The sequence below is a fragment of the Pholcus phalangioides genome, unplaced genomic scaffold (genome assembly GCF_987345545.1).
Source record: "Pholcus phalangioides strain wild (caught in Gottingen) unplaced genomic scaffold, Ppha-v1.0 ptg000007l_1, whole genome shotgun sequence".
In the NCBI taxonomy this organism is placed as follows: Eukaryota; Metazoa; Arthropoda; class Arachnida; order Araneae; family Pholcidae; genus Pholcus; species Pholcus phalangioides.
In genome coordinates, this window is record NW_028301600.1 from 17,642,068 (window position 1) to 17,660,895 (window position 18,828).

The following is an 18,828-nucleotide window of genomic DNA, read 5'->3' on the forward strand; positions in this document are numbered from 1 at the left end:
GATTCGATAATCAGAAAATTACCCCCCCCCCAACGATGACTCCCCATGGCCCCTATATGCTGGAGCAGGGCCCACACGCTGGGTTCCTTGGCGGACCCTTCTGTAGTGAATTTATAGCATAAAATAATAAATATGTCAATTGTCCCGGGCCCTTACAGCCCAACCCTTGTTCGAGCGATGTGGATCCCCCATACAACATAATACTCTTATGATCATCTCCCCACCTTGGGGGATGAATTTTCAGAATTCCGGTCTTATATAGTGGGTATCTACATTGAAAAATATAGTACTGAATAAATTTCATATTTATGGGTTCTAAGATTTCTGCTCCATTTAACCTTTAAAACGCCCCAGGGGATTGAATATTTTGACAACTTGTCTCAGTACGTCTCTACATTACAAAAATACTGACCAAATTTCACATTTATAGCTTCAGCGGTTTCCGCTCGCATGATTTTTCCCCATGTGAACCCCCTTATCGACCAAATTTCGAAAAAACCCTTAGATTTCAGCATACAAAAAAAAATCATCAAAATAGTTTTTCATCTTGTGGCAGGCTGCATGAAATCATCTTGCAGGCCAGCAATTAGCCACTCCTGGTGCTGTAGAGTGGAATTTTTAGTGCTACTCTCAGGAGAAAGCATAAAGTTAGTGCAATATTTTGTTAAAGTTACAAGTAATTTTTTGCAGGGTTGATCAAAAACGTTTTCTCTTATTGAATTTTTCTGTTCCCTATATAAATGCACTCGACTAAATTCTCACTTGAAATAGTACCAACATAGGGTATATACGACACAAATTTCAGAACGATTCGTTCAGTATATTTCTAGAAATTCAAAAAAATGTCAACACCTAAGTGGACACAATTTTGGCTATATATTGTATGTTACGTTAAATTGGTCACTGCATAATCACCAATCGTCTCTAAGTTTGATAAATTTTATTGCATTTGCCACTTTTACTGGGAATTATAGATAATTCCTAAATGAGTGTTTGGTTGTCCCCTCAAACATGAAAAAAAATATCAAATGAAAAATAAAAGTATGATAACCAATAAAATGCTCTTCATACATAAAATTGGTTTTTTCTTTTTAATAATAACTTACGTTTTTAGATCTATATATGAAGGCAGCACTTTTTCATTAATTTCTTGTGCTTCATTAATTTTTCATTAATGCTGTGCCCCACAAATGGAAAATCACTAGGTTAAATGTACATTTGTTATAATTGACATCTATATTTGCTATGGTCACTATATTCAATTACCGTTTGGCAATTTGCCTGTGCGTATATTGGAGTGGCCTTCAAGCTTGCATTAGTATGAAAATTTATTACTTTGAAATAAATGCCTTTCAACTTATTGGCCTCTATGCCAAATATATCATTATATTCTGGAAATCTTAATTATATACAATTTAAATAGCAGACCTGGGTAAGAAGCAAATTTATGGTTCCACCACCTGTAAGTGCACAAATTTTGTCACTCTCTTCACATTATAGTACAATTTTTTTGACCACCTATTCCATAAATTTGCCACTATAAGAATGCTTCACCTTGAGTTATAGCCCACTCTTGTAAAACTTTGCATCTTCATAGGGATATAACTATTGGAAAAACGATAAAGATTCCTAGTTATTTTTTTCGTGAATCTTGAGGTTTACCTTAAAACTTTATTGATAAAATTTTCCACCTACCATGCTTTCCTCAATGTTTTTTTGATTATTGTATTGTATAAAATTTGAAAAGAAATGATTATCAGAAGCTCAAGAATACCTTTACTCAAACTTCACAATTTTCATTCATAAGTGAATGCTTTCTACATAATATATAATCTATTTACAATATTTACAAATTATACTGGCTTCATTAACAATTCTAGAGTTGCCAGCAACTATGAAAAAAAAAACAAAAAACACATTTTCTCAAAAAATGCTACTTTTTCTCACAAATGATCCATCTAATGAAAAGATACTCAAAAAAACATTCATTTCCACAAGACAAGATGTCACAATCTTTGGAGATATAAGTCAGTTGAAAATACACAAAATGTCACTAAAGATGCACAGGAAGTCAAAACCTAATCCACAGAGTGTAAGGTTTATCAAATGTGAAAAATGGTTCCAAGAAAATAGTGTTTCCCTAATGTGCTACTATCAAGTTACATTTGCAAATTTCACGCAATTGTGTTAATTTTTGAACATTAAGGAAAAAAACAGTTGAAATACACCCCCCCAAATCCCCATTAATCAAGAAAACTTTTTTTTCTAATTTACACTATTTTAGGAAAGGCTATAAATTTATGAATCAATGCTTATAATAATTCGGTGCAATAGAGAAAATCGAATTGAAAAAGATTCATTTGTTTTGACTGACAAAACCCACACAAACACAGTGCAATAATCAACACGAATAAACATATCTGAAGTAATTAAATGAACTTAGCAAATCACACTTATCAGAAAGTGGTTATAGCTTATAGGTAAAAAATTTACCAGAAAAAAAAAAATATGGATTAATGCACTTGTCAACTTATAAATCACTCACCAAATTAAAAAAATGACAAAGCCCTTTTAAAACTTGTGAAAGTTTTTGTCAAGCAAGTTCATATAAAATCCTACATACATAATTCAATGCAGAAATGACACAGGCTGAATATCACAAAGAAAAAAACACTTAACATACTACTTGAAATATTGTTTGTGTTAAGTTAAAAATATCACTCCGATATATTTTTCACAAAAACTGCATCATAGTTATATGTATATTCTGTAAAACATGGGAAGACTAGTTTACTGTTTTTTGAAGGCATTCAACAAGGCTAGTACTTCTTGCCACTTGCACATGCATATTGTATATATAAATAATGGTTTTCTTTTCATGCGTGCAGTACAAATACATTTTTACATTATTGATGATCAAGACAATAAATCAATATCTCAAACTGCTGGACTAATTCATAATTCACCAAGTTGAACTTCCCATTACACACACATACAGCTATCAATAAAAAAAATTCTTCCACAGAATATTAGGCATAAAAGATATCTCTTATACACCAATGAATTTTAAATTCCGATCATCAAAAGTTCATATAAAGCACTTTGGTGTACTGGACTAAAACAAGCATTCAAAAAAAAAATCTCAATTTCACGAGACTGAAAATTTTTTTCATACCCTTCAAAAGCAATAGAGGAAGTAACAACTAATATTGGTGAGAAAGAGACATTTCTATTATGAGTAACAGTTGTTTCATAAATGCCTTTTAAATGTCTACATCAAAATATATTGATTCATATCTAATACTACTTAATCATTCATGAAAAAATTACAGGAAATTAGATATTAAGATTTATAAACTTTTAACTTATATGGGAAACATACTATTATAGTTTATTTAGATTAACACTTTGACTACCACCATAAGAAAAATAGACAACCTGACCACTCTCTTCTTTTTTGTGGAGTTTTTATTCACATTGTCAGCTCACATCCGAGACAGTATTATGTGAAATTAAACAGTGCAGCTTATATGTGAACCATGCAGTAGTCAAAGTGTTAAAATAAACCAAACAGGCAAGACTCAAGATTGTGGTCTGTTTAAAAACATAATCAAATTATACCACACCAATGACTGACACAAAACAAAGGAGTCTACATGTTATTTGTACAAAAAAAAAACATTACTATGAAACTGAACAAACTAAAAAAAATCAACCATTGATAAGCAAGGCACAGAGCTAAAAATAATATAATGTATTTTCTAACATGCATGACAAAAAAAACTAGTTTGCTAATAAAATCATTAAATGTTTTTATGAAAATACTCGATTTTTGTAAAAAAAGTCAATTGTAGTGTAATAGTGTTTATCTCATGATTTCTAAATATATTTTTAATACCTTTTATGTCCATGTAAAATAATGCTTGGCCATTCAGCTATTTAATTTACAGTAACCTTAGATAACTTCATCCTATCTTTAACACTTTCACTCCCACTGGGACATACAGGTTCTAAAATTGGTAGTGAAAGGGTTAAAACTCAAAGCATGCCTACATATGCTTAATTTATACCATTTATCAGCTCAAGATTTCATGACTCTTTACAACTAAAATGAATTATAAACATGAATCTGAACTTGTATGCACCAGATCATTAAATTTCGTATCACATCTGGCTTTGAATAATTACTATAAGTGAAATTATTTATTTACTTCAAATTTGAATGAGACCAATAATTCAAATTCAAAAACCTTCAAATTAAAATGGTTCATTTACTTCAAAGATTTTGAAATTTATGCTAAATTGGTGTTATAAGATGCCTCTCTCAAGGTTATCTCTCTCTTACCTTATTTATGAATAAAATACAGTAAAACCTCTCTGAATTTCAGAGGGAGCGATTTTATTTTCCCTTTGACTTGACCTTACACTTGTCCAGCAAGGAGGAATAAATCCATACAAATGGCTGAAAATTATCTTAAAGCAGCTAAATTAGATGGGTATGATCCAAAAATCACATGGATATAATGGAGATCTCAAGCGATACAATTTTTTGGATGTCTGAGATGAAAAATTATTTAAAATTTTGGCTTAGATGAAATAGATTATATTGATAACATTTTTCAAACATTTCTATAAATGTATGGTTTGTAATAGCTGAAAAATTAATGTCCATATTAAGATTTAAAATAAGCCAAGAAAATTCAGAACATGTACTGTATTTCATGTTTTTAAATCTATTCTATATATATATATGCTGCATACTTTACTGACTATTCACAACCCTAGTCTATTGCCTTAGAGCTGATAAACATTTACCATTATGAGGCCACCATCTTAAATGACCAATATATTCTGAGCAATGATGAGTGACCCTGCCCCTTTATGGAGAGGTTTTACTGTATATTTCTTTAGTGAGAACCAGGTCAAAAAATTATTTAATCTTATGTAAAAAAGATATATATATTAAACAGTGGATGAATATAATCTTCACAAGTATTTTAAATTCAATTTTTTTTTTCCATCAGAAATCATTAGTTGCAGCTCAGTGATAAATGTTTTTATCCATCAGAAACATTTCTCAGAAGAATTCTATCAAATTATTCTGAGAAGTTTTCAATGCTCTTAGGGATTTGAATATCTGGTGTATTTCAGGAGGGGAAAATTTTGAATTAAAAATACTTGGTCAAATCTAAATGCAACATTATATATCTTAATACATCCTCAGGGTGTTAACAGATTTTTCACTGTGTTCTCTTCTGAACCTTACGAGTATACTTATGTACTTTATATATGTTCCATGAAAATCAATGTTACCAAATTCAGAGAAATTTATGCCGACTTGAAAAAGAAAAACATTCATAATTGTTCTGCATGAGCTTTTTACCATCTGATAGCATATGTACAAAAAACTATACATAAGATGGTAAAGCATGGCACATTATATTCAATATTTTGTTTGATACAAACTCTAACAAGAGAAACAAAAATAAATTTTCCCAGATATTTCAATGTTTTTTGTTTAGGTAAAATAAGACTGAACAAAAAAAGATAAATTGCTTGTTATATTATGATCTATCAAGAAACATAATTGCATTAAAGAAGCGGTGTCAACATTATGTAAAAAATAAACAAAAACTTTATTCCTCCTCCTGAGGACTATAGCATTTGCAGCATAGGTGCAGAAAGAGAACTATGAAAAAAGAAAGAACACACGCAAATAGCATGTTAATACCGAAAGTTCAAAATCCCTAGGGATAAATTGATTAAATCTGCACAGCCACTATAGAATATACAGTGCACTCTTTTATTATGAATACTGATGTCAACAGTTCATTCACTTTTCGAAATCTTCATTTCAACAGCTGATAAATAATATGAATTACTGCAAATTTTCTTATTAATTCTCCCAATACAATATGTATATTACTATTATGTGGCTCTGCAAAAATTTATATCATGTAAGCATGACAAACCTACAAAAAATGATAAAGGAACATGAAACTTTTTTCTACCCTGAGGTGATAAAAACTTCAATCATAACATACAGAAAACACTGACAAAAATGCTTACAATGAATAAAGAAAATGATTTTATACTACACTCATTGTGCTTGCGATCTGAACATCAAATATATATTAGCCAGAAAATTTTCATTCCCCTAGCTAATTTCAACAAAAATTCAAAAGAAATTTAGGCAATATCAACAAAGATATATTGTAAATGCATAATTATGATCATGCAGCAAATTTTTTCAAAGGAAAGCTTTTTGATGTAACCTTCCATGAATAGTTTTGCCACTAAATTACTTAATGCACAAAGAATTCACATGAATCAAGACAAATTAAACATGTATAACAGCAAATTCAGTTTGCATTAGTGCTAAAGGTTCACAAAAATGTATTTTATTTAGCTATCACTTTTAATAGATATAATCCTTTCAATTATCAAGAAAAGGTTAAGGGAGAAAAAAAAAACAGCTTTAAAAGTTCAAATAGAAAATTATGCCACACAATTTTTAGAAACTAAAATCGGATGGAAGTGCACAAAGAATGCTTGGAAAAAATTCTAATGCTACACTGCATATATCTCCAAAACAACTAGAATAGAAACTACTGCATACATAAATATGTTGCACATCTCTTCTCTCAGATTTAAATTAAAATGAAAGACTAAGCACATATATATTAAGCTGTACACTTAACTGATAACACACATCACGAAAAATATATCATACACATTCCTCCCTAAAACAGAACTAGCTGCATCTCTCTTTTGCATGTCGAACCAACCAAAAATTTACATATAACTCAATGGCAAAAATTTATTCACTAAGGAATGTGTGCTAGGCACATACTGATAGAATCCACAGCATTAGTACAATGCACCACAAAGCGCATCTAAGACGTGGGATGGTTTATGAAGGCAGCCGAATTGCACTGTACTTGAACTTACAAGGCAATCAAGAGGCACATGACAAGTGCTGAGAGAGAATGGATTTCCAAAAATTCCAATACTTCTTTTGAAAGCTGAATCAATATCTTTTGGCTTTACCACCTCTTTGGGTGAGGCCTTCAAACCTCTTGAAAGTATAATTGACAAATAACCAGTCTTTCAGAACAGGATCACTTTCTTTAGCAGGAGTGGCGGCAGCTGTTAAGAAAATATTACATCAGAAATTGATTGTGTTGAAATATCTCTGGAAACTTTGAATTAAAAACTGAACCTGAGAGAACCTGCTAACTCAAATAATGAACTAGATCAATTATAACACAACTAAACCTATTTTATGTCATGAGAATAGCTGAACATGCTACTTTAACGGACTTAGTTGGAAGCAAGAATCATTTTTGTTTTTAATGGCTTATTATGACTATGTCACTGGAATCACAGTGGAAAAAAGGAAAACTATGATCTCATTTGACTATGCAAGGGTGACTAGCAACCGATAAGAAATAATGATCTACTTTTACTTGGTCTATCAGAATGTCAATAAGAATTAACGTTATGTCTAATCATATGATGGTTAAACACTTTTTCATGTAATTTGCTTCTTTTGTTTCTTTCTTCTTTTCAATAGTTGAATCCCGTTATAATGAACTCCAAGAGACCGGAGAAATCACTTCGTTATAACGAAATTATGTTATCCAGGTTGTTAGCATTGCTCCTATATAAACTTAAAAGGGGGAATTAGAAAAAAAGTATTTGTTAAAATGAGATTTTCGCTATAACTGTATTCGACTGTAGTATAAAGCAATAGTCCCACAGAGTACAAAAATGCTTTTTTGACACTGTCTTAAAAAACAGTTTACCTCACACACACCTACCCACTTTCATTTATGAAGATCTGGCCCACATTCCTTTTTATACTTTTCTCTAATAATTGTGTCAGATTTGAATATTTTAGCCATTGTAAAATAGATCTTATATAAAGAGCTGGAATACAGCATAATATGTATTTGTACCACCAAACAAAGATGTAAGAGGAGGAAACCAGTCAGGGAAGGAAGAATAGCATTTCCTTATAAGCTTTTCCCTTTCTATTCCTCTCCACATGGGGAATTTCAAATGCATAAAAAGCAGAGAAATTCACAGAAAAATGTAAAACTACAAGGAAATAAGTAAACCCAGAAAAACTTTTTAAAACTGATAAATCCACATTTAGAAGGTCTGAAGAAAATGGATCTAAGCCCTTTAGATTTCCACAAAATACAGTTTTAGATCAAAGTTATTCCTGGGTTAGGGGCCGTTCAAGTATTACGTAAGCAAATTTCTAGCCATTTTTGACCCTCCTCTTATCAGCAAAAGTGAGCAAAACTCTGACCCCCCTCCCCCCTTGTCAGCAAAATTTTGTCATCAGCTCTGCCCCTCTGAAACTTAACGCATATTGGTGGGTTCAGAGACGTACACAGGAAGGTGGCATGGGTGTGCTGTCTATCTCTCGTGCCCCCCTCCCACAATCAAAAATTTATTCTTTAATGCAAAAAAATATTTTTTCAAAATTGAAATTTTGGAAGAAAATACCTTTATATGTTATTATAATCAATTTCTGTGAATTTCATTGTTATTTGAAGGCTATCAACTAAAAATTTATCTTTAATAAATTCATTGCGACCCACCCTCTAAGCCATATAATGATAAACAGCATAAAGACCCTTGACAAACCTAATTTTGTAAAAATGAACTAAGCGGCACATTTACAGATCACTTAAGTGACCCGTGGTACAATTCCAGAACATTTAAGCAGCCCATGGCACATTTTCAGACCACTTAAATGACCCGGGACACAGTTCCAGAACATTTAAGCAATCTGTGACACATTTAGAGATACTTGAGTGACATGTGGCGTAGTTTTAGAGCATTTAAGTGGCCCCCCAGTGCAGTTCTACATCACTCAAATTACCCACGGCACATTATCAGATTATTTAAGTGATCCGCGGCATATAATTATGGATCACTTGAGTGATGTGCATCACAGTTTCAGAGCACTTAAGCGGCCCGAACACATTTCCAGATCACTTGGATCCGCAAAACATTTAGAGATCACTAAAGTGACTCTGTAAGGCACTTACCAATGGGGGGTGGGGAATGTTACTTAAAGTGTCCACAAACTATCGAAAGGTTTTCCTCATTTTTGATGCACTGAGTAAGATGCCATTAAAAATATTTCATATTTTCATAAAGGGTGGTTGATGACATAAGCATTATCCAAACTCCCCTCCCCCTTGCCATCAAAAGTCAGCAAATCAGAAACCCCCTCACCCATTGATGATGATGTAATACTTGAATGGCACCTTACAATGGGAAGCTATAAACGCCTATCCTCTACACTGAGATTTCTTTCTACTAAAATTATGGATGGCAAATACACGGAATTTCAGAAAAAAATTCATAAAAATCCTAGTTCCAAGAAGAAAAACATAGAGAAAAACCTCCCTAAATCTCTTTCCTCCCCCCCCCCCCATTTCCTTCTTTTTACTGTATATCGTGATCGCGCAACCTTGAAAAAGTGGTTTTACTACTTTTGTATTGTATTGATAGACACGTGGGTTGTTAAAGAATAAGATAGATACCTATTTGCTTTCCTGGATGGGGGGCTGTATACCAAATTTTCAAATTTCAGAGTTTTTATTTCCCTGTGAATTTTCTCCCTTCCTGTTACATACCGGCATTCAAAGACATCTATATGACGTAAATTCAGGTTGTTCCTACAAGATTACGAATGCATGTTTCTGAAAAATCTTAAACGATTTGGAATGTCTGTTCAAATTTTAAAACATTTTCCGAGAAATCATTCAAAAAATAAATAAATAAAACGAAATCTGCAAAACTTTACTCTGAATGTCCACAGTTTTGCGAAAAATCACGGGTGTGTAAATCAATTTTTGAATGAATTGCAGAATCAACTTTTGGAGGGACACAAGGATTTCTTCCACAGAAATCGTGGGTCATAGCACTCAAAAAGAATTTCATATTAACATATAGTATAAGAATGTATTTTTTTTTCAATATTTTAATTTTTTACAAAAACATTTTAAACTTTGGATCTTCTTAGGGAGCACAGGCTCCCAATACCCCCTCCCCCCAATCCCAGATTTTACCTCCGGTGGAAATCCAGGTTTAGGAAACCGTGATTCCGCAAGTGGTAATTGGCTAATAATACATTTTTCTTATGTTCTATATTAATTTCCCAATTTCAATTTTGAGTTGGCTTTTCCTCGAAAAAAGCTCTGGTTGCCACGGTGATCATGCAGAACTACAAAACAAATATGTATACATTAAATTTTAAAACCATGCATTACCAACTGGGAGGATAGATGCAGGACAGCAACTAAGGTGGGGTGGGGGAGAAGAGCAGGCGGGTCTAGTGCTCCGGGCTCTGGACTAGAGGGGGGGGGGGCAAATTCACCCTTTATATAACTGCTTCTTTTACATCACACAGGGTGCCAAAATGCCTGCTTGCCTTGTTTGAGACAGTATATTCTAGTTGCGGCCCTAGATCGATGGCACCACCAAATGCTGGGCACACACTGTTAAGTTTCACCAACACACAAATCTGACATAGCTCCCATATTCAGATGTGAAAATATGTGGCAGTTGAATGGCAACAGATCAGAGTGGTGGACCATCAAGGAGGGAAAATAAAATCATTCTACCAGGAAATTGCTTCACAAGGATTTATATGACTAGGGAATGAGAAGATGAGTGTCTGAGAGAGAGAATCATATTTGCTTTAAATTTAATGAGAAGATATTAAAAGAGCCAAGATTTTTTTAACAAAATGGAAAATCAATCAGAAGGAAACTTATAGATTGATTTATTAGTAAATATATAAATGTTGCCTCTAACTTTTAATTACAGTGGATGCTGCTTATGTTTTTCAAAAAACTGTCATAAAAAATGTTGTAAGCAGGAAAACACTTTAAACAGGAAATCTTGATGAGAATTGCTTAGAGTTGGGACTGTGAAAATGTCATACTAAAACGTTCTAAATGGAAACATTAAGATCAGGATCAACTATATATTTGGTTTAGATTTATTTATTACGTTTGCTAAATTCCATGTTAAATTCTCAGTGTTAATGGGCGTCTTTGCAAGCTTTTCCTATTAGTAGACAATAAAAATAAATGAATCTGGATAAAACATGTTTTTATAAATGAATTATTTGATTCACAGAGTGAACAAACACCTGGGCATGCTGGAAAAAATTCATAGAGATGCAAGTAAATTATGGCGGACATTTTTCAAGAGGGACCCCACTTTCACTCAAAAAGGACCCAGATTTTTCAAATAACCTGAGTCCCAGGTAAATTAGAGTACAGCGGCATCTCTGATTATCAGTTTCTCTCAAAAGAAGGACTGCTTACATTTCAGATGCTGGCGAGTTATGGTTTAGGGTTTCGCAAACTTCTTACATTTGCAGGACCCTTAAAAACGAGATTGAACCTTGAACCTTTATGATGTACCTTGGGACGTGCCCATGCCAAATCTACAGGCTTTTCTGCACCCTAAAGTTCTGTGCCACTGCTTGGTAATCCCATTCCTACATATCTCACATTACTACTCTCAATATAATTTTACTCCAAAAAATCTCTCTGCACCCTCGACATCTTATAAACTGTGTCTTATCTGCAGCTTTTTTTCTGAGAGGTTAAAATAGAAATAAACATTGTTAAAATATAATTTATGAAATTTCTTTTAAGATTAATACAGGGCGTTCACAAACTGTTTAGAAAAAATCAGAGGGGTGATAATGCCCATGAAGATGAATATTTACAATCACACTTATGGTCGCAATCCACTGTGTGTTTCTAAGTTTTGTTTTGTTGACACTAACTCACACAATTTTCACTTCCAAAATCATTTCTGCTCTGCCGGAGAGGTAGCACTTCTCAAGAACAAAACCGTCAATCATTCACAGTTATTGGACATCATTTTGAGAATCTCCTTTGAGTTTGTTACTGATCTGTACAGGATTATGCAACTTATTTTTTTATATCTCTTTTTTTCACTGTTGAAACTTTAACGTAGGCAATTTACATTACACTTTTCTGACACTGAGTGGATTCCAACTATGGGTTTCATTGTGAATATTGTTTGTCTTGATGGGTACCTGTATGTATCACATCACCCGTCCAATTTTTTCTGAAGGGTTTACAAACACCCTGTAGATGGTGTATAAATTTAAGTAAAAAGAAAACAATTTTCCCTACGAAAATGTGTAACCTTCTACTCCTCATTCCTTGAGATTTCATCTTCAATGAACAAAGAAATCTTCACATGGGCATTACAGTAATTCAGATATACTCAAACAGTTCAATGATCTCATCCATTTAGGGAATGAACAGTGTTCAATAAAAAACCAAATCTTATAAAATAATAGATTTTGAATTCTCCCCCCCCCCCGATTATACACATTTTGAATAAGAAAAACATCTCTTCAGAACATAAGTGAGTTATACTATACATAAAATACAATGAACAAATAATTATAGCTCACAAGATGTGAATAAACGACTTCTACTGAAATGAAATTAAATTCACTTACGAATTTTAAGATCAACATCTGGAAAGTCATCAAAATTTGAGGTATCATCAATGCTTTTCACCTCTACTGCTATTGCTGCTGGTCTTTCCCTGAATAAAGAAAGGAGATTGAATATATGACATTTGAACGAGAAAATAAACTATATGTAACATATTGTGATTATTAAAGTGGAAACTTGAAACCAATAGCTGACCGGCATGCATAAATCAAACCCTTTAAGCGTTCATAAGATTTTTTGAAATATATTTTAATCACTAATGCCTAAAAATATAGATAGATCAATATATTCCACCTGATGTGCTCCCAATCAACACCTCGGAAAAATGAATGTTGCTTTATTTCTTCTATGCTCCCATTACTGCTCAACCTTCTCTCCGTTTCACAGCAGAAACGCTGAATGAGATCACGAGCTTCATTTGATATAGGCACTTCAGGTGGAAAGATAAGAGTTTCACGCCAATTCATTACTTTACGATATGTTTCTTGAGGTGTTTCGGAACAGAAAGGAGGATAACCTGGAGATTTAGAAATTTATAAAAAAAAATAGTGTGTGAAATGAAAATAGAGAAAGATAACAAATTGTTCACAAAAAATGTTTCACACAGGGCCGTAACTAGTGGCTGCCGCAGGCGGAAAAATTTGGGGGGGGGGGCAATTTGAGAAGGGAACAAAGAACACCGTTATATAAAACGATTAAATTTTAAGGTTGTCGGGGGTGGCAAAATAAAGTTTGCCCCAGGCGGCAAACATCCTAGTTATGGCCCTGGTTCCACATATTAAGTGGATTAAAAAAAAAAAAATCTTAAGTTATATTTGACATCCATAATTTTTTTATGGGCAACTGTTTTTCAGCCACCTAGTTGGGAATTTTGCCTGCTATGGTATTTGTATCAATCAGTCAGAGTAATTGTGGAATTTCAGCAAGTAGTGAAGTCCTTAAGAAATGAGATAAGTGGATGGAAAGAAAACTTTTTCAGTTGTATGAAAAATTACAAATTTGGTGATGAGATCAATGAAACTGATCAACATCAATTTTAAAATAATTTGGAAAAAAAAAATATTTTGTTCCTTAAGACAAACACTTCACTTATATGTTACATGTGTGTTGAGAAAGGTGATTGATTTGATATTAAGGTCCCTTTTACACCTGACCTCAATCACAATTAGTATCGCATTAAACAATAAAGAAATATGCACATCATTACTAAATTTAATATCAATCATATCTCGGCACTCTCAAGTGCTGTGGCACACTCTTTGGGCATCACTCAATATTTATTGTTTCATAAAATAACCTATTTTGCCAATTAAACTCTGAGTTTGGTTTATTCTATTAATGTTTCTACAATGTTACTTTTTCTTTATTTATATATATATATGCCAGTTTCGTGTATGTCCATTTTTCACAGATCTCTAGTAGATTAGCAGAGAAAGGAGGTTAAGGAAATTAATTTTCATAGAAACAATTTCCATTAGCTCCTCAGCCAAAAAAACTATCCTCTCATCAAGATTGAAAGCTTCATGTTTTATTAAAAATAAGTTATGAAACATTACATAGGCAACAGGCATACAGAGTGAAAATTTAGGTCTGTTTCAAGTTCAATTCCCAAAATAGAGCAAAGACTTTTTAATACCCAATGCTTCCCAAAATATTTCAGCTGAAACAGACTTGTTTTCACCCTGCATAGTATACAATTACACTTGTAAACAACAATACCCCAGTTAATAGCTATTTTAAAATCTCTCCAAAATAATAGAAAAACATTTACAATCATTTGTAAGAATGAATTATACCAGCGGTTTTTCAAAGTGGGTGATATCGCTCCCTGGGGAAAGAGGGCTGCAAGCTGGGGGTCTAGTAGTTACGAATACAATATAGGATCCTATAAGTTTAAGAAAGGGGGGTGTGCTGAGAATTTTTTTCCTCAAAAAGAGGGATGGTAGGACACATGAGTTTGAAAACTGAATTATACAAATATATCATACCTATCAACATTTCATACATTATAACACCTAAAGACCACCAATCACAAGAACTATTGTACCCAGTCTGCATGAAAACTTCTGGTGCTATGTAGTCAGGAGTGCCAACAGTTGAGTATGCCTAAAAATAAGCAGATGGAAACATTGATGTAAAAAACAGACATACACTTGTAAATTTACAATACTGTGAATAACACTGAAACAGAAATGAATTTGTTTCTATTTCTGCCAACTATAATCACACTGACTTTAGATATAAAAACTCAGAATGATCACGAGAGGTACACCATATCATACGAAGCTGATCAAGTGCAACCATTTAAGGAAATAAAAATTTATGAGAGACAGACCAACAGCCAAACAACTCAAACTTGTTTCAGTACTTGTTCTATATTATTTGTGTATAATATATATGTTCCTTTTTCTTTTCCAAAAGTTTGCCTTTACATTCTGGCTATTCTGTCACACAAAATGGTTATTTTATTAATAATGGTTACTATTATTGCATCAGGATCTAAAGATTGGGGACAATTTCAAATGGTTGGTAAAATATCCCCATGCCCAAGAAGGGATCTAATTATTTATTCCAGCCTACAAACCAGTTATTTTGATAGTTTTAACTTTATAATACAGTGATACCTTATCTTTCAAATTTTTCAGCTAACAAATACTTTTTCAGTGATTTTTCTGATTTGGCTAATAAACATTTTCATTGAAAGGGATGCACGTCCTATTATAAAAGCGCCACTGTGAGCTGAATTTTTGCACCAATCATCACCAGAATTATTGTTACTCGAGCCCGATTAACTCATGTCTACCTCTGAATATTTCACCAGATGTATCCACAATTCTCTTTCTGAAATTTTTTTAACTATTTCATGCAAAATGAAAGATTGAAAAACTGAATAAATAGAAAATACATTGAAAAAAAACAACCTCATAGTTTCAGAGTGTACTTTCTTTCAAATGCATCAAACTGTCTGACATTCTAGGAACTTATCTTTTCTATTTGCATGTCTGTGTTTAGATGCAGAAATGACCTGACAAAATCATAAATAGATGGGAACACCTACAAAGTCAACTGGGTTCAAGTTGTGTAGTGTATGTGTGTACGTTAGCATGTAAAAAAATTAGTGTATAAACTAAAAGATCTTCAATATCTCTCATCTTCCTGCAGATTCTTATTTATCCAATTTTGAAGCTGTTCATTTTAGGCTTTAGTCAGTTTGTCTTCTTCATAGCATTCCTGTAGCAGGCAGAAACTGGAATGAATCAAGCAATTTTCCATAGAAACCAATGGGGAAAATCATGTTTCAGCTAATGAAAGTGTTTCCGGAATGAATCATCTTCCTTAGCTGAGGTATAACCAGGGTTGGTAAAAAAACCGGTTTTTTTGAAAAAAACCAAAAAACCGGGTTTTTTTGGTTTAAACTGGTTTTTTTGTTTTAAATAGTATTAACATTAAAAACAATGAAATTTCTGAAAAATCATTCAAACTTCCAATAGTTAACAAAAATAAAATGTTTATTAATGTAATTAACACTATTCCCATGCTAATTAATCAATAAATATTTATTAAATTTTAACAAAAACCAACTTTTGCCATTTAATTATTTTTTGCTTAACTCAATGGATTACTGTGTGTTTGAAAATTCTTTTAATGTTGTTATTAATCATATAATATATAAAGGTTTTTCTCCAGTTACTTTCAGTATACTTAATTACGAAGCTATTTTGCAAAAAGTAATAAAAATTAGGTGAATATAATGCATTTAATGATGCATAAATAATGCAGATTAATTAACGATGATTTATGATATACAGGGTGATTATAACTAAGGTTCTGATTTCAAAACACTAAAAAAAGAGCGATTGTCAGAATGACTTGAAAATTGACATGAATATTCCTGAAAAAATTCAATTTTATTTGATAAAGGGGAAAAAATACTTAAAAATGTAAAATTAATGACATCATCCAACATGTGGGAAATTTGCTCGCAGAATGGAAACGATAGCCAGTCAAGGCAAAATTATAACTTAATTATAGCATTGCACGAGTCCATAATTCACGGAAACATCACAAAAAAATGAAGTAATTGAACAAATAACTACAACTTACTCAAAAAATGTTAAATATGTTGTCCACCGCGTGTTCTGGTTATGAGGTTGAAAGCACAAAAATTCTTGTTCAACAGCAGAATCGGAGTATGCCATGGCCATAATGTGGATGTGCTTGCAATTCAGCTTTATTAAACCAAACGCGCCCCCCCCCCTTAATATTCCTGAGGAACTTCTAACATATAGGGAATGTGCTGGAGATTGCAATTCATTAAAGTTTGCAATCTGACCACTGTTTATAACATTTTGAGGTACCCCCACAGCCAGTAGTTGCAAGGGTTAAGGTGCATCTGTCAAAATGGGTCTTCAGCAGCTGCTTTGCTGGTATTGCAATGTGCATCTTGATAGAAGTTCTATCCACACACTGATGCTGTGGAAGTGCCAAAGTGATGTGGTTGCACAAAATAGATTATACTGCTGGCCAAGTACAGCATCATCTACTTGCACATTTTGCACTTTTTTCTTTTGAGAAAGAAACGTCCATTGCTTCAGGAGTATCCATGCAAATTTTCAGGTCATTCCGATCAGTACTTATTGTATAGTTTTGGAATCAAAACTTAAATTATAATCACCCTGTATATAGCTGATTATTTTTTATAAATCTGTTACTACTATACAGTAGAACCTTGATTAACTGGGCTTAACAGTGTGTGTGTGAAAGTATAAAAAAACAACTATTGGATATTAAGACTGGGAGATATACAGTAGGAGATGTGCTACTTCTTATGGGAATGAAAATGTATGTGAGGTAATGTAACAACTAGTACACTAGTCTTTGTCCTTTAAGGACAGCTGGTGTCTTTATTGGAATATAGGACCACCTGCCCCTAGCATGATGGTGTCACTACTGTAGCTGCTTCTTTGTGAAGGGAAAAAGAAACCCTGTGAGATATGTAATACACCACTACATTTAGATGTGTGATGCAATCCTTATTCATGAATTTGCTAAAGATAGAGCATCAGAATGTAGCCAAAGGTTAGAAAATGTTGTAAGAATGAGAAGTTTTGGCTTTTATATATAACTTTAAATGACTAAGATACTTCATATGAAAAATATATATATGTTCTGGCCACTTTTATGAGACTTTTTGAAAAAAACCACTTATAAAATCTTATGTCATTTAAAGATATACCATCAGAATGTACCATAAGGATATAAAATGAGGTAAAAATGAAACATTTTGGCTAATAATGAACAAATATGATATTTTTCAGGGAAAAAAATGATATTTAGGCCACTTTTATCTGATTTTTTGAAAAAAACCAGTTGGTCAACGTGGTTTAAACCAAACAACCCTGGGTATAACTGTATAGGTTCATGATGCCTATAGACATCAGATACCTGGTTAATATAAACACAAGTTAATGTATACAGAGCTGCAAGAATTGATGTTCTTTTCCCTCAAAGTTTGACTGGATAAATTTTTTTAATACTTGGTAATAGTTAAATTTTTCATACTCTGTTTAAACCTAAAAAAAAAAAAAGATTGAGTATTAAAGATTTAATTATTCCAGATTAAAAAACTTATTTCTTCTCTCAATAACTTGTATTAAATAGAGGTAAAAATTATTAAGGTGTAGGTGAAACCCTATTATTCCTTTTGAATCCTCCGTCCGAATTTGCTATCTGACCTGTATCATTACACATTGATACAAAAACAGGTTTTTTCACATACAAGTAGATCATTTGAAACTGTGATAAACAACACTCAGATTCATGGATAATTCCACTTCTGGATACAAATGGGTGAATAAAGAATAAAAGACAGAGGCAAAAAGATGTCTTTCTTCTCTTATATTTTTGATAATTTATCAATTCTCACCCTGTGTTTTACCTTCTGAATAGTGATGAAACTTTGAGACTTGAATATGCCAAGACACACACACACTAGACTTATTAATCACGTATAATAAAAATCAACCAGAGCACTTACTAGCTGCCTTCTATTTTTTTTCCAACTTTCAGCCCTTCGCTTGGAATCCATAGGATTTGTAGCTATGAGAAAATAACAGACATTTAGCAATACATATTCACATTAATATCTCAGTTCCAACTAGAGACTTTCAGTTTGATATTTCAGCATGCATTAAAAGTTCAAAAAATTCTTACAATGATACAAAAGCCATAACTATTTATCCATCTATATTCAAGATGAACACTTCTGCTCATTTTTGTTGCACTA

General features: G+C 32.6%; 1 protein-coding gene across 1 annotated transcript in view; it reads right to left on the reverse strand.

Moving 5' to 3' along the window:
- Positions 1–1,753: 1,753 nt before the first annotated feature.
- Positions 1,754–18,828, reverse strand: part of LOC149085007 (serine/threonine-protein kinase tricornered-like) — a 147,331-nt gene continuing 130,256 nt past the window's right edge. The window contains exons 8-12 of the mRNA XM_089232760.1: positions 18,580–18,641; positions 14,531–14,648; positions 12,837–13,059; positions 12,545–12,633; positions 1,754–7,149 (exon numbers count right to left, since the gene is read on the reverse strand). Coding sequence (XP_089088886.1) covers positions 7,031–7,149; positions 12,545–12,633; positions 12,837–13,059; positions 14,531–14,648; positions 18,580–18,641 — 611 coding nt within the window. The 3' untranslated portion in view covers positions 1,754–7,030. The remainder of the gene's footprint in view (positions 7,150–12,544; positions 12,634–12,836; positions 13,060–14,530; positions 14,649–18,579; positions 18,642–18,828) is intronic.